General features: G+C 51.6%; 4 protein-coding genes across 10 annotated transcripts in view; 2 read left to right on the top strand and 2 right to left on the bottom strand.

Annotated features, from left to right (window-relative positions):
• Window positions 1-8,049, top strand: part of Wdr6 (WD repeat domain 6) — an 8,784-nt gene extending 735 nt beyond the window's left edge. Inside the window, exons 2-6 of the mRNA XM_015487234.2 lie at window positions 3,725-6,188; window positions 6,300-6,383; window positions 6,471-6,587; window positions 6,685-6,803; window positions 6,904-8,049. Of these exons, the coding sequence (XP_015342720.1) occupies window positions 3,725-6,188; window positions 6,300-6,383; window positions 6,471-6,587; window positions 6,685-6,803; window positions 6,904-7,367 (3,248 nt within the window). The 3' untranslated portion in view covers window positions 7,368-8,049. The remainder of the gene's footprint in view (window positions 1-3,724; window positions 6,189-6,299; window positions 6,384-6,470; window positions 6,588-6,684; window positions 6,804-6,903) is intronic.
• On the bottom strand, window positions 7,320-13,084 carry Dalrd3 (DALR anticodon binding domain containing 3). Of its 6 annotated transcripts, none has more exons than XM_015487238.2 (12): window positions 10,407-10,628; window positions 10,031-10,326; window positions 9,656-9,912; window positions 9,494-9,573; window positions 9,284-9,412; window positions 8,872-8,945; window positions 8,703-8,764; window positions 8,522-8,604; window positions 8,268-8,450; window positions 8,079-8,192; window positions 7,912-7,980; window positions 7,320-7,457 (listed from the first exon to the last, which is right to left on the bottom strand). In XM_015487238.2, exons 1-12 carry the CDS (start codon window positions 10,569-10,571, stop codon window positions 7,443-7,445), a joined length of 1,527 nt encoding a protein of 508 aa, XP_015342724.1. In that variant the 5' UTR covers window positions 10,572-10,628; the 3' UTR covers window positions 7,320-7,442. The 6 variants fall into 6 exon arrangements, with proteins under 6 accessions (XP_015342724.1, XP_048649856.1, XP_015342721.1 ...); XM_048793899.1 differs by lacking the exons at window positions 7,320-7,457; window positions 10,407-10,628 and adding exons at window positions 7,578-7,811; window positions 12,450-13,084; XM_015487235.2 differs by lacking the exon at window positions 7,320-7,457 and adding an exon at window positions 7,578-7,811 and having other exon boundaries at window positions 10,407-11,284.
• A 138-nt stretch (window positions 13,085-13,222) lies between these two features.
• Window positions 13,223-14,854, top strand: Ndufaf3 (NADH:ubiquinone oxidoreductase complex assembly factor 3). Its single transcript, XM_015487233.2, has 5 exons — window positions 13,223-13,806; window positions 13,903-14,095; window positions 14,271-14,337; window positions 14,439-14,539; window positions 14,607-14,854. The coding sequence occupies exons 1-5, from the start codon at window positions 13,730-13,732 to the stop codon at window positions 14,721-14,723; spliced, it is 555 nt and encodes a 184-aa protein (XP_015342719.1). The 5' UTR covers window positions 13,223-13,729; the 3' UTR covers window positions 14,724-14,854.
• Window positions 14,855-15,458: 604 nt separating this feature from the next.
• On the bottom strand, window positions 15,459-20,274 carry Impdh2 (inosine monophosphate dehydrogenase 2). 2 transcript variants are annotated; one of them, XM_015487231.2, is made up of 15 exons: window positions 20,084-20,274; window positions 19,583-19,631; window positions 19,281-19,382; window positions 19,122-19,196; window positions 18,576-18,782; window positions 17,992-18,079; window positions 17,715-17,914; window positions 17,545-17,635; window positions 17,352-17,447; window positions 17,022-17,093; window positions 16,247-16,390; window positions 16,023-16,167; window positions 15,790-15,933; window positions 15,622-15,705; window positions 15,459-15,530 (listed from the first exon to the last, which is right to left on the bottom strand). In XM_015487231.2, the coding sequence occupies exons 1-15, from the start codon at window positions 20,179-20,181 to the stop codon at window positions 15,509-15,511; spliced, it is 1,617 nt and encodes a 538-aa protein (XP_015342717.1). In that variant the 5' UTR covers window positions 20,182-20,274; the 3' UTR covers window positions 15,459-15,508. The 2 variants fall into 2 exon arrangements, with proteins under 2 accessions (XP_015342717.1, XP_015342718.1); XM_015487232.2 differs by lacking the exon at window positions 17,022-17,093 and having other exon boundaries at window positions 20,084-20,272.
• Window positions 20,275-20,378: the final 104 nt, after the last annotated feature.

The following is a 20,378-nucleotide window of genomic DNA, read 5'->3' as shown; positions in this document are numbered from 1 at the left end:
CTTTAAAACTTTTGGGCTGGGGGTGTGGCCTCTCGTGGGCTGGTGAGGCTCTTCTCCAGAAGGTAAAGGGGTTGATGTAGGTCTTCTGAAGAGGGTGGGGTCGCGAAAGATTGCGCGTGAGACCTCTTAATGGAGCAGTGCCCAGAGAGACCAGAGATGAGTTCCCCACTAAGATGGTTGGGGTACCTGAAGACTGGTGGCGAAGCATATGCCTTGGTACATATCAGCAAAGGCTTGGGACCCGAGGTCTCAGTCTTAGGCTTGACATGAAACCGCTAGGGATTGAAGATGGTGCTCTGAGCTTTGTAAGGGTTCCTAGGCTGGGCACTGGCCATCAGGCCTCAGTGTGCTACCACCTAAAAGGGTCAAGTGTATGAATGTGCATGTGGCGGGGTGGGATAGTATAGGTTTTTTGGCTTTTAGTTACTGGAAATTCCCCACATGGCTCGTGCATGCTAGGCAAGGGCTCTACCACTGAGCCACATCCCCAGCCCAAAAGTTTTAAAGGGAAAACATAATTTATTGGTTTTTTCATTTTAAAGGTCAGGGATAGTAGGTCTTGGATGTAGCTCACTGATAGAATGCTTGCCTGCTATGCGCAAGGCTTTGGATTCTATCCCCAGGGAGGAAAAATGAAAGAAAAGAAAAAAGTCAGGGGTAGTTACTGGCATGACTGACTCCAGATTATTGAGTCAACAGGATTCTACATTTCCCAGATCTTGGCTTCTGGCTCCATTCTCATCAGGCAACATTAAGGGTTTTAAGCAGGAGAAGGACTTGGGAAATAAAGGTTAGGAAGCACTTCAAGTGAATTCACCTATTCATATGGGTTATCTGTTTATTTTGAAGTCTGGGGATTGAACCTAAGGATGCTCTATGAGCTACATCCAGCCATTTTTATTTTTTATTTTGATACAGGATCTTGCTAAGTTTTCCAGACTAGTCTCAAACTTGTGATATTCTTGCCTCAGTTGCCAGAGTAGCTGGGACTATAGACATGTGCCACTGTGTCTTGTTTAAAGGGCAGTTGCCTGGGTGCCTCTTAGTCACGACATGACAAGCAGGATACCACTATACTTAGGAGGTTGACCCCAAGATACTTTCATAAGATTACAATTTTTTTTCCCTTTTGATACTGGGGATTAAACCCAGGGGTGCTTTACCACTGTGTCACATCCCCAACTCTTTGAGACAGGGTCTTGCTAAGTTGATTAGGGTCTCACCAAGTTGCTGATCTTGGCGATCCTCCTGCTTCATCTGTGTCACTGGTATTACAGGCATCTGCCACTGCGTCTGGCCTTTTTTTTTTTTTCTTTTAAGATGGGGTCTTGTGGGCTGGGGTTGTAGCTTAGTGGTAGAGGCACTGGATTCAATCCTCAGCACCACATAAAAATAAATAAAATAAATGTATTGTGTTCAACTACAACTAAATATATATATATATATATATATATATATATATATATATATATCCGATGAAAATAGAGGGGAGATCANATATATATATATATATATATATATATATATATATATATATATATATAAAAGTATCAAAAAAAATAATAAAGGTATTGTGTCCATCTACAACTAAAAATAAATTTTAAAAAAAGAAGGGGTCTTGCTATGTTGACTAGGCAGGGCTGAAAGTCCTGGGCTTAAGTGATCATCCCAGTTCAGCCTCCCAAGTAGGTGGGATGACAGGCAGAGGGTTGCTAGGTTGCCAGAATACTCTTCAACATCCCACACCTTCCTTCCTTCCTTTTTCAGTGTTATTGGGGATTGAACCCAGACCCATATGCTAAGTACATGCTGTATTATAGAACACATCCCAGTCCTTATCTACAGCTTAAATTCCATCCATGTACATCTATAATCTAAAGTTAGCCTTGTTCTCTCATGAAAGAATTCTAGGTCTAAATACACAAGTGCTTACAAATAGAAATATTCCTGCCACTTCCAGCAGTCCTCCAGCTGGGTGGTCCAGCTCTGCAGGAGAACACCAGCCACTTGGGTGCCCAAGACTGAACCATACTTTCCAAGCCAATCTAGATGACTTTTATTTCATGTGATACCTGTCTATTTCTCTGCTTTTATGATCATCATGTTCATGACCCCCTCAGTTGCATCCTCTCTAGCCTTTTCTTGAGCCTTCATTTCCTGCCACGTTACCCAAAGCTCTTGCACACTTTAGGGCCTGTTGTATTCTCTGCCAATTTCTTCCTTCCTGTAGCTGACAGTTCTTTATCTTTGAATCCTCACCCTAAATGTTGTAGCTTCATGTTGGCCTCCCATGACTTTCATCTAGTCTTTTAAGATTGAACAAGGTTTCTCAGTATTGCCACTATTGACATTTGAGATCAGATAATTTGTAGCATGTCTGGTCCTAGTTGTCTACAGCACAACCCCTAGTTATAACAAAAAATGTCTCTAGACATTGCTGAATGTCTCCTGGGGGAATCTTGCTGAGAATCACTGGATTACACACACACACACACACACACACACACACCCATGTGTATATCTCAAATATATAAAATGCAGGGGTTGAACCCAGGGCCTTTTGCATGTCTAAGCACATGCTCTACCACTGAATTACACCCCTAGTTCCTTATTTATTTATTTATTTATTTATGCAGTACTAGGGATTAATGCCTCCCACATACTAGACAACTGCTGTACCACTGAGGAAAATCCCTAGCCCTTTTTTTTTGAAAATTTTAAGACAGGGTGTTGCTCTTATAAGAAGAAAGAAAGAACACCCCTGCATTCAATCCCCAATACCAAAAAAAAAAAAAGGAAGGGAAGGAAGAGAGAAACAAATTGAACACATTGCAACAGAAGCCAGAAGAGATTTTTGCTTTTTGTTTTGTTCCTAGTATGTGCCAAACCCTGTGTAGGCTCTTGATGACAATACAGCTATGCCTTCTAAGGGCTCTTTGTGTTGCTGCTATGCCAGAGCTCTCTAAGCCTAAGTCTCCATACACAGAGGGGCCTTTCACAGCTGAGCAGTGGTAGGGCAAGAACTCAAGCCCACACTTCTGCCACCAAAGTGTGGGCTACTGCCTGGTATGGAAGCGTGCACCTCTAATCCCAGCAACTTGGGAGGCTGAGGCAGGAGTATTGCAAGTTTGAGGTCATCCTGGGTAACTTAGCAAGACCCTAAAAACAGGGTCGGGGTGTAGCTTAGTAAAATGTTTGCCTAACATGTGCAAGGCTCTGGGTTCAATCCCCAATACCACACACATACATACATACACACATATGAAATGTGTGGGCTGCCTCTGCTACTTCCCTTCATTGATACTGAATATGCTCATATATTCTGCAGTCCAGGGAATAGGTTGCTATGGCCCCAACACAGGAAAGTTTGCCTTACTGGGCATAGCCGTGCTCCTGATGGAAGGGGAATCAGGAAGAATGAATGTAGAAATAGAGGAAGCTGAGGATTCAGGAACTAAAACTGAGGGAGGGAGTTCCCATCTGAATGTGAGAGGGAGGGGGACTGTGAGTTTGAGGATTTCATGGTGATTAATGAGGAGAGCAGAAAGTTGCAATGGGAGAGAGCTAAAGATGAAACCAAGGATGTTTGAAGGTTCAAGCTAGAGGATTTTGTGACCTGATTCATTCATAGGCTACATGCTGAAGTCTCCTTGCCCCCATCTCCTCTCCATGGGTCATCAGAGTTAGGAGAGTGATTCTGATATGGCTCTTTGCCTCTGTCTAGGTGAGGGACCTGATGTCCTGGTGTACAGCTTGGACTTGGGCGGGCATCTGCGGATGATGAAGCGAGTGCAGAACCTGCTTGGCCACTACCTTATCCATGGTTTCCGAGTGCGGCCAGAGCCCAATGGAGATGATTCGGAGGCCATGGTAGCTGTGTTTGGGAGCAAGGGACTCCGAATTGTGAAAATTAGCTGGGGCCAGAGCCGCTTCCGGGAGCTCTGGCGCTCTGGCCTATGGAATATGTCCGACTGGATCTGGGATGTACGCTGGCTTGAGGGCAATGTCGCCTTGGCCCTGGGCCACAACTCAGTGGTGCTATATGACCCTGTGATAGGATGCATGCTACAGGATGTACCCTGCACAGACAGGTGTACCCTCTCCTCAGCATGCTTGATTGGAGACACCTGGAAGGAGTTGACCATTGTGGCAGGTGCTGTCTCCAATCAGCTTCTAGTCTGGTATCCAGCAGCTGCCTTAGTAGACAACAAGCCGGTGGCACCTGACCGACGAGTCAGTGGCCATGTGGGTGTCATCTTCAGCATGTCATACCTGGAAAGCAAGGGCTTGCTGGCCACAGCTTCAGAAGACCGAAGTGTCCGTATCTGGAAGGTGGGCGACCTGCGGGTACCTGGGGGACGGGTGCAGAATATTGGACACTGCTTTGGGCACAGTGCCCGTGTGTGGCAAGTCAAGCTCCTAGAGAATTACCTTATCAGTGCAGGAGAGGACTGTGTCTGCTTGGTGTGGAGCCATGAAGGTGAAATCCTCCAAGCCTTTAGGGGCCACCAGGGCCGTGGGATCCGGGCCATCGCTGCTCATGAAAGGCAGGCATGGGTGATCACTGGGGGTGATGACTCAGGCATTCGGCTATGGCACCTGGTAGGGCGTGGCTACCCAGGCTTGGGGGTCTCAGCTCTCTGTTTCAAGTCTCCTAGCCGGCCAGGTACCCTCAAAGCCGTGACACTGGCTGGATCTTGGCGACTACTGGCAGTGACTGATACAGGAGCCCTTTATCTCTATGACCTTGAGGTCAAGTGTTGGGAGCAGCTGCTAGAAGACAAGCACTTCCAGTCTTACTGTCTGCTGGAGGCAGCTCCTGGTCCTGAGGGCTTCGGACTGTGTGCCATGGCCAATGGTGAGGGTTGTGTCAAGGTTGTCCCCATCAACACTCCAGCTGCTGCTGTAGACCAAGCCCTGTTCCATGGGAAGGTTCATAGCCTGAGCTGGGCCCTGCGTGGCTATGAGGAGCTCCTATTGCTGGCATCAGGCCCTGGTGGGGTTGTGGCTTGCTTGGAAATCTCTGCTGCACCCTCTGGCAAGGCCATCTTTGTCAAGGAGCGTTGCCAGTATCTCCTGCCCCCAAGCAAGCAGAGATGGCACACATGCAGTGCCTTCCTGCCTCCAGGTGACTTTTTGGTATGTGGTGACCGTCGCGGCTCTGTGCTGCTATTCCCATCCAGACCAGGTCTGCTTAAGGACTCTGGGGTTAGAAGCAAGGCTATTGCTGAGGGACCTATAGCAGGTAGTGGCAGTGGGAATGCTGTGGCCGGGTGGGGCCCTGTATCTACCCTCCATTCTCTGCATGGGAAGCAGGGTGTGACCTCAGTCACCTGCCATGGTGGCTATGTGTACACCACAGGGCGTGATGGCACCTACTACCAGCTCTTTGTGCAAGGTGGCCAGCTTCAGCCAGTTCTGCGCCAGAAGTCCTGTCGAGGCATGAACTGGGTGGCTGGGCTTCGCATGGTGCCTGATGGGAGCATGGTCATCCTGGGCTTCCATGCAAATGAATTTGTGGTGTGGAGCCCCCGGTCACATGAGAAGCTGCACATCATCAACTGTGGTGGAGGGCACCGCTCCTGGGCCTTCTCAGATACTGAAGCAGCCATGGCCTTTGCCTACCTTAAGGATGGAGACGTCATGCTATACCGGGCTTTAGGTGGCTGCACCCGGCCACATGTAATTCTTCGGGAAGGTCTACATGGTCGTGAGATCACTTGTGTAAAGCGCGTGGGCACCATCACCCTGGGGCCTGAATTTGAGGTACCCAGCCTTGAGCAGCCTGATTACCTAGAGCCTGGTAGTGAGGGCCCTGGTCTGACAGATATTGTGATTACGTGCAGTGAAGACACTACCGTCTGTGTCCTGGCACTCCCCACAGCCACAGGTTCAGCCCATGCACTCACAGCTATATGTAACCATATCTCCTCGGTGCGTGCTGTTGCGGTGTGGGGCACTGGCACCCCAGGTGGTCCTCAGGATCCTCGACCAGGTCTGACAGCTCATGTAGTGTCAGCAGGGGGTCGAGCTGAGATGCACTGCTTCAGCATCATGGTCACTCCTGACCCCAGCACCCCAAGCCGCCTTGCCTGCCACGTTATGCACCTTTCATCTCACCGGCTGGATGAGTACTGGGACCGGCAGCGCAATCGGCATCGGATGGTCAAGGTGGATCCTGAGACTCGGTAATGTGCACTTTCAGGCAGGGGAATAGGGTGGAAATATGAAGGGCAAGTCCTGGGTGGTGTCCCCAGGCTTTCAGACTCCATCTGACAGCTATATTTTCTCTACTGTAGGTACATGTCCCTTGCTGTTTGTGAACTTGACCGGGCTGGACTTGGCCCCATTGTGGCTGCAGCCTGTAGTGATGGGGCAGTGAGGTGAGAGCATGGGGCCCAGTAGGTGGGGTGATAGGGTATAAGGTTGTCTGACATAGCTTCTGAGCTGGGCCACCTCCTGGCCCCCAGGCTCTTTCTTTTGCAGGACTCTGGGCGAATTCTACAGCTCCTTGCTGAAACTTTCCACCATAAGCGGTGTGTCCTCAAAGTCTACTCATTTACCCATGAGGCACCCAACCAGCGGCGGTAAGGGGCTGAATGACAGTCCTACATGGGTTAGGTGGGGAGTTCCTGCTTCTCTCTCCATTCCTCACTGACCTGGCTGCCCTTTCCTGGCTCCTAGGAGGCTGCTTCTTTGCAGTGCAGCTACTGATGGCAGCCTCGCCTTCTGGGATCTCACCACGGTGTTGGACCGTGGTTCCATGGTCCTGGAACCTGCAGGGCACCCTGGGCTTCCTTACCGTGAGTAGTTAATGTGTAGCCATGACTGTCCCTTCCCACTTCTCACTTTGCCCTTACATACAGGGCAGGCAGGGCCCTAAAATCCAACCTTTTATTTCAGAGCTGGGTACTCCCTGCCTGACCCTCCAGGCTCATAGCTGTGGTGTCAACAGTCTGCACACCTTACCAACATGTGAGGGCCACCATCTTGTGGCCAGTGGCAGTGAGGATGGCTCCTTGCATCTCTTCAAGCTTGCTGTGGAGATACCAGAGCTGGAAGATGCTGTGGGGGAGGCTGAGCTGGTGCCCCAGCTGCGTGTGCTTGAAGAATACTCTGTCCCCTGTGCACATGCCGCCCATGTGACAGGCCTCAAGATCCTAAGCACAAGCCTCATGGTCTCAGCCTCCATTGACCAACGGCTAACTTTCTGGCGTCTGGGGCATGGTGAGCCCATTTTCATGAACAGCACTGTATACCATGTGCCAGATGTGGCTGATATGGATTGCTGGCCTGTGAGCCCCGAATTTGGCCATCGCTGTGCTCTTGGGGGCCAGGGGCTTGAGGTTTACAACTGGTATGACTGAGGCGTCCCACAGTGGCTGGTGTGCTGGGCAAGGGGTCTCCTCACAGATAGTGGAGCAGGAGTCAACTGTCTGTGCTCATGTCCAGTGTGCCTTGAGGAGGGGAGAAGGTGGAGGCTGTGGGTTCCTGACTCCACAGCAGGAGCTGGAGGTGAGTAGAGTACTGCCTAGGTGGACCAAGAATATGCCCCACTCCCCATAGTAGACATAACCTTGTAACAGAAGCAATTTATTTTGGCTTTAAGCTCCCGAAGTCTGTGGAGTTTGTAAAATTATCAACTGGAAGAAAAATGCCAAACATTCCCAAATACTTGGCCCTCTGTGGCTTTAGATGTGGTTCAATGGAGGGATGCCCAGCATAGCCAGGCCAGTATGGAGTATCTCACGCACGGCTTTCAGAAGCTGCAAGCGGGCAAACATCTGACCAAAGAGGTGTGGCCGAGGCTCCTGGAGGAGAAGGGACCTGCTGGTCTCATTTTTTGCTTCCCTTGCCTTCACTCTGAACTCCTCTGCCCTTCCCACATATTCCCTTTTGCTGTGTACTCACCCCTAGGACATGTATCCGGTTATAGTATGAGCTGAAATCCATGCTGAGCTGTATCAGGAATTTGCATACCTAGAGACAGAGATAGTTACTGGCCCATGTCTTTTTGTGCCCCATCTTAGAATAAAGAATAGAGTGTGACATGTCTGGTCTGGTCTTCTGCGCCTCACCATCTCTGTGTGAGCAGTGACACGGAGCCCCGGGGATACACAGGTCAGGACTGCAGTCTGACTCAACAGATCCGAGAAGGGAAGGACACTGTTGAAGAGCAGCAACCACTCGCCCTGTGGGGTACAAGGGTGCTGGGAGGCAAAGTCCAAGGGTACTGCTTGTGTCAGATACTCAAGAAGGGCACTCACCTCATCTTGTAGCAGCGAGAAGTCCAGACTGCTCACAGGTGGGAAAGTAGGGTACAGACCTTGTTCCATACAGCGTTTGTAACCCTCAAAGAGTGTGGCAAGACGGGCACAATTATACATGACAAAGGTGCCACTCTTTGTGCCCTTTGTGGAGATGTTACTGTCAGTCAGGGCCAGATGGAGCTAGAGAATGAAGACACAATTTCAGAGAGAGTAGACATCAAGCCTTAGTCCTATGAGGTGTCCAGACTCACCTGACTCTGTGGGGCTGTGCTTAGCATCTCAAACTTGATGGTAGCCACAGACAGAACCCCAAAGATCTCTATCCAGGCTGGGTCTGGGGGAATATAAGTTAGTATATCAGTCTCTGCAAATGGAACGGGTACAAATGACCTGGCCTTACTCTAGGGCACAGCTAGGGTTTCTCAGGTGCACCTTGTGCCAGACTACCACCGTGCTTCAGAGCTGAGGCCTTGCACACCTGGGTATGTCGGGACCTGCATGTTGAAAGAAGAGAGCCAACAGGCACAATCCTAATAAAATTTTCTACCTCCCAATCTCAATCTCCCTGCCTTGGGTTGGCCTTCCTTCCAGCTTCACTTACTCATAGTATTCAGGGGCAGTCATCAAAGTTCCAGGTGCACCAGCTACTTTTACTGGGCCACAGACCAGGTGCTTCTGTAGAAGACATCAGGGGTTCAGCCCAATTGGCACTGCATTCCAGCCATTAGTCCATTAAGGAACCCAAATCTGGTGCCTCTACTCCATCCTCCCTCCAACCTGTATTCACCAAGCATAGTGCCTCCCTTTCAAGCCCAGTTCCTCAAGACATGGTGCAATTTATCTTTTTATTCAATATTCCTAGGATATGCCTTCAGATTTTACCTTCTCCAGGGCTTCTGCAACTGTTACATATGCCTGTTCATTTAGTCTCCCTCAAGCTCAAGTCTCAGTTTCTTGATCTACCAGCTAATGAGCCTCTTTCAGTTTGGGGGAGTCTATTATCACTAACCTACCTGTCTGAGTGGAGCCTGGTCATCCAACTTCCACCAAAGTAGGTCCAACTTTTGTTGCTGGAACTCCTCCTCACAGCTCACCACATGTACAACTATGCAGCTGTCTACACCAGCATCTGGAGCCACCGTCTTATAAAGAAAAACGACAGTTACTGCAAAAATGCAGGATATTTGGTTTGCCAGAGGCTTATGGAACTGGAAGTTACTAACCAGACTTTGGTGGTTGTCTTCTGGCCAATGCTGCACAGCTTCCTGCAGCTCAGCCAGCACAGAGAGCAGGTCCTCGGTCACTGCAAACAGAACAATAAAACAGGTACTGAGACTGACAGAGATACTTCCTCCTTTCTGATTCTGCTAGGCTCCAGGTCCTACCAAGACAGTTGTCCACACTGGGGTCATAGCCAGCCCTGTGGCCCTGTTCTTCCACCAGATCCTTCAGGCATAGTCTTCCCAAGACGCCAGGGGGCAGTGTCTCCCCATCATGCAGAGAGGTTAGCTCTGCTAGCACACGGCTCTTCAGGGTTTCAGTAGACGCTCTTGCCGAGGCAGTGGGCCAGTCCACCCTCAGTTTCTGCAGGAAAGTTGGCATGTGCGGGTCCCGCACAGCGGGCACTAGGTGCACACACATCCTGCAAAGCGAGGGTGGTCACCTCAGCCTGGGCACCGAGTCCCAGATCGCTTCCCACTCTCCGAGGCTATCCCCAAAGATACCGCCTTTCTTCATTCTAACCTCAAGTCTGCACTTACCCTTGAGTACGCAGAGTTCGCGCCAGGTGATCCGCCACAAGTACTGCACGCAGCTGGCTCAGGCGGAGTGCGTCAGGGCTGCAGCGCAAAGCCGGGCAGTGTAGGACTACTCGCGGTCCCGGCGAGGCAGGTCTGGTGGGCGTGGCATAGGAGGCAACTGAGCCGAGGACACGCTGAAAGACTGCAGGTCGCTGCAACTGGAGCGCCAAACCCGCTGGTGTCGGCGCGCAGCGCAGCACCGGGGCCACACCGGGACCCTGCAGGCTAGCGACCGCATGGAACACATGCTCCGGCACCTACGAGCAGACAGGCGTGTGAGCAGGCCGCAACTTCCCTGAAACCCTCGACCTTACATCTCCGCCGGGCTCCCGCACACCTGCTCGTCCCCGAAGCGCGCCCGTAGAGCTTGTCGCGGTGCCAGGAAGTCTCGGACACGCAGGTGCCGGGCACGGGTCTCCTTAAACCACACCGGACCCCCAGGTCCTAAGGCAGCGTTAAGGGCCCCCAGCGTCTCCCCGACCCCAAGTCGCCCAGTCGCCATGGCGACCGGAAGTAAAATATTCGGAGGTGGAACTTCCGGGTGAGCCCCGAACCGCTCCGGGAGGATCTGGTGGAAGTCTGGTTAAGTGGACAGGTGCGCTCTCAAGTGAGCCGAGTCAGCCGCATTCGACCTACCTACCCAGTGTTCCCTCCGTGTGGCCCTCCTGCACTTCTGGGCCCCGAGAGTGCCTAGGGTTCTTTATTGCTGCTCTGCATTAGCAATCAGTAAAAGAATTCTTGTGAGGGGAGGGGGCGCAGACAAGAAATCTTGTCATCAGTCTCAAATGTGTGTTCCTGTTCATTTTAAATAATGTTTCATTTCCCCCATTTTAAACGTTATGAAAATGTCAGAAGTACCAAACGAGTTGTCATTGGAATGCGGCTGTAACGTAAAACACTTTCACGACCTACTTTTAAAAACCTTATTTTTAAAAGAACTGTGTTCTATGGTTTCAGGTTATTGGCAAGCCTTCTCTTGAGATTCAAGTAGTCTTTACTCCCAATAAATGCCCAATCTGATAGAATTGCCCGTTTCCTTCTCTTGACACCTGAGGAATTAGAACCATCATGGACCATGCTCGGATTCACACGCCTGTAATCCCAGCGGCTCGGGAGGCTGAGACAGGAGAATCAGGAGTTCAAAGCCAGCCTCGGCAATGGCGAGGCCCTAAGCAACTCAGTGAGACCTTGTCTCTAAATAAAATATGAAATAGGGCTGGGGATGTGGTTCAGTGGACAAGTGCCCCTGAATTCAGTCCCCAATATCCTCTCCACCAAAAAAAAAAAAAAAAAAAAAAAAAAAAAAGAACCTTCATGGTTTCCAGAATTACCAGTTCCTTTAACCTGGTGTACTTCACTAGCGACCCTTTAATACTTACAGTAAGCATTAAAAACAATACACAAATAAACAATGTGACCATGAGAAGACTCAACTAAACAGGTCATAGGAGTATCCTGCTTTTATACCAGCAGGAAAGCTCTTTTTCTGTATACCAAAAGGGTTCCAAATGTTTTCATTTTAATGTAACTTAAGCCTGTGCTGCCCTTCTAATAGCGATTGAACCTAACTCATGATCTCTGGAAGAGGGGAGGTGCCCAGAGGTTGGACAAAGAGGGAATTCTAAGGAGAGGGAAAGGTTAGCAAGGTCCCTTTCTGGGCTGGGGCTATGAGGCCCTGTTGGAAGGCTCCGAAAGAGCACTGGGCGGACACGACATTCCCGATGGCTTCTTGGGTGCCCACTCAACGGGAGTGATCGTGTCATTCCAAAGCACTTTCCATGCCACAGGTGAAAGACCTGGAGACAGCTGCTAGCAGGGGCCCACCGGCAAGCTGGGGACCTCAGCTACTCTCAGTCCAAGAAGACGGTTGGGGTGGTTTTTCCCCAGGAAGTGAAGGGCTATCTTTAGCAAGCCGTAGGCTGGGGCGGCCTGTGGGACTCACCGCCATTGCAGCCCTACCCGATGGACCCAGGTCCTCCCTCACCAAAGCTCTCATGGAGTTCCAGTGAAGGCCACCAGCCCAAGCATTCGATGTCTACGCTTGCCATCTGCAGCCTGAGGGCGCACCTGAGAGAGGGACGGAGACCAGGGTGGCCCAGTACAGTCAGTGTGCCTGGGGATCAGGGGCCACTCCATCTGGGCTAGGGCGCTGCTCAGGCAGAAGAGCAGGGAACGAAATCCAAGCGCAGCTGGAATGCTCTGGAGACAACAGCTGCTTTTGGGATTCCGTTGCCCGCTGTCCAGCCGTTGGAGGGGGGCTCCTGCCCCCAGGTCACTCGCACTGGGATCAGCTCAAAACCCACACCCATCCCCAGTCCCAGGGTGTGGACTAGGCAGAAGTAGGTGGTGTAATCGAGTCTAGTGAGAATGAGGCGCTCACCTGGGCCCCAGAACAATAGGAGGGAAGGTGGGCGCCTCCCCTGGGACCAGGTCCCGATCCGGATTAGATCCGCAGGGCAGGATTAGCCCTGTGGGTCCCACGCAGCTGGAGCCACTGGTGCGGTGACGGTGGTGGGGCGAGCTTCGGAATCTGCCAAGAGGAAAGCGCGCCCGTGGGGGCCGGAGAGGAAGTCAACGCGCGCGCCCACTTCGGGGACACCCCCGCGCTCGGGGGCCTTTGTCCGCTGACGCTGCCAGCGTCCAGACAGCCAGGGGCCGAATGGGCCCACACAGTAGTCACAGGACAACTGGAAGGCCATTGGGACTAGCCCTGGCAAATCCAACCCCAGGCCAGACTGCGCTGAGCCTCCTGCCCACCCGACCCCGAGGGTAGCAAACGCGACAATGTCTCGCTGAGGCCACCACAGAGCCAACGCGCGGAGATGTCCGAACCCCGCGCGGGCGTTCGTGAGTCTTGCGCCAGTAGGCCCTTTACTTGGCTGAGAACAGGGGGCAGGGAAACCCGGAACGCGCAAGCAGAGTGAAGGAGGACGGGATGATGTTCCGGGTGCTGTGTAGTTCACGTCTGGTCCGGTTCGGCCCAGTTAGTCCCACCTGAACAGCTACATTAGTCGTGCCATGGCGTGCCCTTCCGCTGGCTCTGGCTGTCCTCAGGCTTGAAGCCATTTTAAGGCGAAACCACCTGGCCACGCCCCCTCGCGCTCCCGAGAAGCCAATCCACGCGCGGCCACGCCTTCTGCAGTGCGCGGCAGTGCAGCCAACGGTCGCGCGAATGACGGTTGGTGAGGGCCGTGATTCCGAAACTAGCTAGGGAAACCTTAGCCACCCGTCCCGCCCACGAAGCCCGACACCGAAAAGCCTGGGATTAGGTGCTTGGAGGCTGGCACCACACCCTGGCCAGGTGTGCAGCAGAGGACCAGGTGCTTGGTCGCTCCGCCCCTGGTCCCGGGAGCCCCGCAGAATGCCTGAGAGCCTCGGGGCCAGGCCGAGACTGCGACCCAGGCAATGCCCGGAGGACGGCGACGGGACCAGGTGTCCACTCCCTAGGGACGATGGGCGGAGAAATGGGGAGGGGCTGGCGGCAGGTGCTGTCACCCGAGCGGCGCCTGGAACGCGAGCTCTTGAGAGTTAAAATTGCCTGCTGGGCCGGCCTAATTGCGCAGTCCCCTCCCGGACGTATGGGGCGCTGTAGCTACACTAGGTCAGGCTCCGCTACCTTCTCACTATTCCTGCGGAGGACTCGCTACGCTCAGAGCAGCCATGGCCACCGCTTTCTCGCTCCGTTACCTCTACAGAGCGCGACCCGCGCCGCGCTTCCTACATGTTGCGCTGCAGTGGTAAGTCCGGCCCCCCACCCCGGCCCCGACCTTCTGCCTCCCAGCTCCAAGATCCGCACAGCCCCGGATATGCGCCCGACCTTGCCCCTTCCGCAGGTTTCCACAGCGTGGGCACCGACTGTCGCTAGCTGATGATGAACTGTATCAGCGGACTCACATTTCTCTGCTGCAACGCGAGTTCCCGCATGTCATGTACATTGATAGCTACAACAGCCGAGGCTTCACTATCAACGGAAATCGAGTGCTCGGTCCTTGTGCGCTGCTCCCGCACTCGGTGGTACAGTGGAATGTGAGCCCTTCCCCGCAGTGGGCAAACAGGCCAAATTACAGTCCTTCTCCCTGCTTGTGTCCCTGGCAAATTTGGCTTTTCCTTGTTATCCGGTAGTCAGAGTTTGGAGGGCGGCGGCTAGAAGGTAATTTAGGTAGATTTGATTGTCGTATTGAATTGGCCCCCACCCATACAGGTGGGATCCCACCAGAACATCACAGAAGAAAGCTTCTCCCTCTTCTGGTTGCTGGAGCCCAGGATAGGTATGAAGGGTAGGGGAAGACTGAGGTGCTCTAAGCCTGGAAAGGATACCCGATCCTCTCAACAGACCTGATTGTAAAATAGCCATCTCTCACTTCCCTAGAGATTGTTGTGGTGGGCACTGGAAACAGGACTGAGCGGCTACATTCTAAGGTGCTGCAAGCCATTAGGCAGCGGGGCATCGCTCTGGAAGTGCAAGACACAGTAAGTCTTCTAAATGCTGTGGGAGCTCAGGCCTAACCCCAAGGAAACTAACGACTTATCTTTGCAGCCCAGTGCCTGTGCCACCTTCAACTTCCTGTGTCATGAAGGCCGAATGACAGGAGCTGTTCTCATCCCCCCACCTGGAGAGACTTCACTCACATATATGAGCCAAGATGCAGAATGAACAGGAAGTGATCAGCTGTTCAGGAGGGACACTTTATAAAGTGCAGATGTTCCCATTGTTTTCACTGTCCTCTCCATTGGCACTAAACACTTTTCATGCTTGACAGGAATATAATTTATATAATTCTCCCATTTTGTATCAGGTGTGTTGCTGGCCAGGGGTTGCTGGGTCAGTGGGCCACTGGTGGAGGTGAGGAGAAAGCAAAGGGTCACTATTTTATCTAGACTATTCCTTCACTTCAGAGGCCAGGAGGCAGATGTTTTGTTTCAGATCTTATGGACATTTATGAGTTTCTCCAGGATCCTTTTAAAGATTCATATTAGGGAGTACACATCCAAGTCTTGAACTAGTCCCATGCAGCCAAGCTTTAGGCTAGCAGGAGGCTTTGTATACACCCGTTCCAGACTATAATGTGACACCCCCAACTCCCTCAAGAGCAGAGTTAAGATTCTCAGTGTGAAATAAACCCTAAGAAGCCAGAACTGATTTGAGAACATCCCCCTATGGAATATATGTATTTTTTTAAGTCAGATATACACAATATATTTGTTTTTAGGAACCCAGTGCCTCACATGTGCAAGGCAAGTGCTCTACCACTGAGTTACAACCTTAGCCCCCAGGAAGAAGTTTTTAAACTGGAACTACCCTCTTAGAAGGACCATGGAACAAAATGAGGTTGCTATTTGTATCTGCAGATCCCCCATGTGCCTGGTGACCCCAAAGATCAGGCATCACTCTTTTTCAAACTTTTATTGAAAAACTGAAGAGGCACGCTGGATCCCTTTTCAGAAAAGCCGCTTCTCATACCTGTAGGCAGAGACCACCTGTGAGTTTAGGGCAGGAGAAAAGAGGTATGAGGCATGGAAGATGCTCTCAGCTAAGGATAGGGGTTACTTACGAATGGAGACTGTGGACGCCACCTTCCACTTGAGCTGAGGATGTTCTCTTCTCAAACTTAAGTTCCCCAGAGTACATCATGGCTCTAAAGAGGGACAGGGATCAGATGTAGGTAGTAGCTGACTCACTAAACAGTCCTCCTGCCCATGTCTCAAGTACCCAAGCTCACCGGACTTGAGTCAAACTCTTGGCACCAATATCCTGGCAGGAGTGCTGGATGCCGGCAATCAAGTAAGGGACAAATTTATGGATGGACCCTTTGTCCTGCACAGCCCCTGATACCCCTTGGGCCACTTTGATTTTGTCGGCTTCACTATAGGAAGAGGTAGAGAAATGGGTGAGGTCACAGCAGGGATGAGATTTGTCAGAGTTGGGATAGGGTGATTGGTCTGACTGTCTCACCTGAAATATCGGTTCTGGCTGCTGAGATGCTTGTCCATGGCATCAAGAGAGCCCATACCACGATATTTCTTTAGCCGGATCCCATCTGAGAAGAAGTACTCACCAGGGGCCTCAGTGGTAGCAGCCAGGAGGGAACCCATCATGACTGTGGACATATGTGGAGTGCTCAGGGCAGAATCTGGTGAGAAGGGGTCCCACCAAGCTCTAGGGGCACTGAGCCTCACCTGTGGAGGCCCCAAGGGCCAAGGCTTTGGCAATATGGCCCACATTCTGGATTCCTCCATCAGCAATGACAGGAACACCAAAGCGGCGTGCATATTCAGAAACCTTGTACACAGCTGTTGCTTGGGGCCGCCCACAGGCCAACACTGTTGAGGAACAGATGGGTGGGTGGGGGTTAGTGGGAACAAGCAAGAGGCCACACTTAGCACCCAGGAGCTTAGCTACATCTGTACCAGGATGGCAACTGGACTGACGAGATGTCTGGGATGGCTGCTGTCCCATCTGCCTTTTAACAGTTCAATTAGTTGTGCTGGTCTCATCCCTGCATGTGTGCGTGCGTGGGTGCAGGGTTCAGGGCAGCCTCAGGCACATGCAGTCTTAGCAGCCCGGAAAGCCCCGCCCAGCTGGTAGCACATGGGGCAGGAGTCACCGTGCAGTTAGTACCCAGAGGCACCATGTCAACCCCAGACTTTCCTCTCTGAATACTGGGCACCTGGGGCAAGATCAGGTAATGTGAGAGCAGGCTACAGGGCTGATCCTTGAACTACTACAGAAGATGTGGACAAAGCATAGCCCGCCTAGGGAAGCAGGTCCTGCTGTGTAAGCACCCAGGAAGAAAAAGGAGCTGTGATCTCAAGCAGCCCCCAAACCATGGTCTGTACATCTGTTTGCCCTGCCCACCCATTAGCACCACAAACTCCGGGAGCTACAGCTACAATCAACCAAGCAGCCGGGCAGTGGGCAGCTGGGCCGGCCAGTGGGCCGGGCCGGACTTACTATAGCAGCCCGTGACAGTAGAAGGGCATTTGGGGCTGTGGGACTTTATGTCTGGAGGGATCTTGGGAGCCGCTAAATAAAACAAACAGACCAGAGTTTAGAGAGGGTGCAGAGCAGGAGCAAGGAGGCCAGGCTAGGCAGGGAAGTGGCAGGTAAGGGATGACAAGAATTCGTCTTGCTTCCAGCCATGTCACCCATCCAAGAGGCCTATTTGGCCTCAGAGTTGCCTCTATTAGAGGACTCATTGTAGTTCCCATTAAGAGTGCCCCATCCCAGGGCATGTGAGACCCATTGCCAAGGTCTCTGGGCCGTGCCAAAGAATATCCTTACCTTCCTGGGTGATGCAGATAGAGCCACTTCCCATGCCCACCCGCAGGGCATCCACACCTGCATCAATGAGGTTCTTGGCCTGAGCTGCAGTGACAACTACAGTAAAGGAGAGGCAAAGGCTCATATGAGGGTCCAGATGACAGCCCAGCTCTCTATCCCACTCCACATTTGTCAGTGCCCGGTCTTGGCTTACCATTGCCTCCAATGACTTGGAGATTGGTATATTTCTCTTTGATATACTTGATCATATTGATCTGGAAGATGGAATTTCCCTGGGAAGAGTCCTGAGACAAGAAGGAAGTCCCACGTAAAGATTGTGATGTGGCGTTAGTCCTGTCCCATCCTGTTTATGTATTAGCTTACCAAAACCACTACGTCCACACCAGCTTGGGCTAGCAAGTCCAGTCTATACTTGTCATCCTCATGAGTACCAATGGCTGCCCCACACAGTAGCTGCTTCTTGGCATCTTTGGAGGCTAGTGGGTAATCCCGGTTCTTCTTCAAGTCTGTCCGGGCAATGATGGCTACCAGCTCATCATCTTCATTCACAATGGGTAACTTTCCTGAAGTCAGGGTAAGACATAAATCAGGTACCTGAGCATCAATTCTGTCTATGCCCCTTCCCACCTCTGGGACTCACCCTTCTTGCTGCGCTGTAGAATTTCATTTGCTTCCTTCAATGTGATACCTGCAGGAGCTACCACCAAGTCTTCTCGCTTAGTCATGATCTGAAGGGAAGAAGTGATGAGGAGAGGCCAGACCTCTCAGACCCTGCCCTAACTATAAAAGGAGGCTCCAAAGAACACCATTCACATACCTAATCCCAAACTATACTTCCTTAAGGGAACTTGGTAGTTCCTACACCAGCATAGTATACTAATACTGAGTAGGAAGGACTACACTGTATAGAGAGCAGCCTCTTACACTGTAGAAAATTGCACAGGAGTAATGAAGAGGACCAGAAGAAAAAGGCTGATTGATGGTCCTTGAGCACTGCACTCAACTTGGGGGTGTCAAAGAGCAAAGCATGAATGCTAACAGGAATTTTGGAAGTTTGAGACCCTGGTAGAGGGGAAGATGAAATGCAAGAACCTCATGAAGCAGTCAGAAATGTGGCTAGGTATTCAGTTTCCTAAACAGAAGAGAAATGTTATATGGGCAACAGGCCAGCTTTCTTTAGTGTAGGCTGCCAGAGTTTAGCTGTGCTCTGCTGGTGACACTTACTTCTTCCAAAAACAGGTCATGCTCCTCCTCCTTGAGAAAATCAATGTCCCTTGAGGAGATGATGCCCACCAAGCGACTCCCCATCCGCCCTGTATCCGTAATGGGTATACCGCAAAAGCCATGCCGAGCCTTGGCCTCAAAAACATCCCGGACGCGATCCTTGGGGCTGAGGACCACAGGGTCTGTGATGAATCCCTGCTCATATTTCTGGAGGGAATGGTAAGAAAAGGCATTGTATCTGATCACTTTTTATCAAACTGTTGGTTTAGGCACAGAGTCTATGCCTAAACTACCCTTTTGGTAGTGCTATAGGATCAAGTCAAATCAATCCCTCTAACAAGAAACATGGGTGGGCTGGAGACACTGTGCACCTGGTGCTCTTCTGATGGCTTAAGAAACTGGATTATCAAGCCCTTCTCCTCAGTAATTGAACCCCACAATAGGAAGAAAGGATCCTAATTTAGTAGAACAAACCTCCTACTCCCACCCCATTGCACCTCAGTGCAATTCCCAGGAGTTCTTCACCACAGTCCCTGCCCTTCTGACCTTCACTTTCCGAACTTCATTAGCCTGGAATTCAGGTGTACAGTTGTGGTGGATGAAACCAATGCCGCCAGTAAGCTTCAGGATAAACAGAGAGACACCATTGCATGTTTCTTAGGGAGATGGTGTCCCTGCCTTCTTCCATAACCCCATGAGGCTCACCGCCATTGCAATGGCCATCCCAGCCTCTGTAACTGTGTCCATGGGTGAGGAAACCAGTGGGGTCTTCAGAGTGATCTTCTTGGTCAGGGCAGAGGTCAGATCCTGAGGAGACAAAGGACCACTAGTGTGGCCAAGTACCTCTTATACTACAGGGTGGTATCAGATAACCTGCAAAATGGGATCTGACTTGCATGCTGACAATTCCATAGAATCCACCCCAAAACCCAATCTAGTAAGGTAGCCCAGAGACCAGGCAACAGCAGCACTTTTATGTTCAGAACCCAATTCCTGGTCATACTCACCACCTGGTCTGCAGTGAAGTCGATGTACCCAGGGAGAATGAGAAAATCGCTGCAGAGGAGGGGAGTGAATTGGGAGTAGGGCTCTGAGTTATGGTACCATGAGACATCAACTACACACATCAACCCACAAGGAATAAGAGCAAAGAGAGGCACTAACTGAACTGAGGTGTCACAGGCAAAACAGAGCACAGCATGGGGACGGTAAACTGGGGACCTTTTCTGCCACTGAGCTGTCACCCAGTGCTCCTGGAATCCTCACAATTCCACGTGTTCAGAGAATGGAGTCTTCCCAAGCCTGAAATCCTAAGTACTGTCGAGATGGCTCCCCCTAACCCAACCCCGCTTTGAATCTGTCAAAATGAATCCCGGTGACAGGTGGTTAATTTCCGGATCCTGTCCCCCAAGCCCGCACCGAAGAGGGCTCCATTGAAGCCCTTATCCGGCCTCTAAGACCAGAGTGCCTCCCCTCTACTGGCCCAGGTGAAACCCCAAGGCCCGCACTTGTAGGTGAGGCCGTCCCCGCAGTTGAAGAGCTGCTGTGCTGTGAGTCCGTCGTCTGGCACATAGGACGTGCCCCCGCTAATCAGGTAGTCCGCCATGGCCGGCGCGGAACACTACCGCGTGTTGCCGAGAACCGTGCCGCAGAGGCCTCCGCCGTCAGGGCCGCGCCAATATAAACCAGCCGATTCCGTCACTGCGCCGCGCGCATTGCTGACGTCACGGCGCAGAGCGCGCGGGAGAAACTGCAGCGTTCCTGCGGCAGGGGCGGGGCTGATTGGGAGGAACCCGCTCAGCG

Source organism: Marmota marmota, unplaced genomic scaffold (assembly GCF_001458135.2).
Source record: "Marmota marmota marmota unplaced genomic scaffold, marMar, whole genome shotgun sequence".
Taxonomy (NCBI): Eukaryota; Metazoa; Chordata; class Mammalia; order Rodentia; family Sciuridae; genus Marmota; species Marmota marmota.
This window is presented reverse-complemented; position numbering and strand designations above follow the sequence as displayed.

Bases quoted from the DNA above. Each gene is read 5' to 3' on its own strand.
- Dalrd3 (XM_015487235.2), bottom strand. From the start codon at position 10,571: ATGGCGACTGGGCGACTTGGGGTCGGGGAGACGCTGGGGGCCCTTAAC. The intron at 10,327-10,406 runs GTGTGCGGGAGC...GTCTGCTCGTAG, and splicing joins CGCGCTTCGGGGACGAGCAG to GTGCCGGAGCATGTGTTCCA. The intron at 7,812-7,911 runs GTGAGTACACAG...CTTCTCCTCCAG, and splicing joins ACCGGATACATGTCCTAGGG to GAGCCTCGGCCACACCTCTT.
- Ndufaf3 (XM_015487233.2), top strand. From the start codon at position 13,730: ATGGCCACCGCTTTCTCGCTCCGTTACCTCTACAGAGCGCGACCCGCG. The intron at 14,096-14,270 runs GTGAGCCCTTCC...CCACCCATACAG, and splicing joins ACTCGGTGGTACAGTGGAAT to GTGGGATCCCACCAGAACAT. The intron at 14,338-14,438 runs GTATGAAGGGTA...TCACTTCCCTAG, and splicing joins GTTGCTGGAGCCCAGGATAG to AGATTGTTGTGGTGGGCACT.
- Impdh2 (XM_015487231.2), bottom strand. From the start codon at position 20,181: ATGGCGGACTACCTGATTAGCGGGGGCACGTCCTATGTGCCAGACGAC. The intron at 19,197-19,280 runs GTGAGCCTCATG...TTTATCCTGAAG, and splicing joins GGATGGCCATTGCAATGGCG to CTTACTGGCGGCATTGGTTT. The intron at 15,531-15,621 runs GTAAGTAACCCC...CTCTGCCTACAG, and splicing joins GGCGTCCACAGTCTCCATTC to GTATGAGAAGCGGCTTTTCT.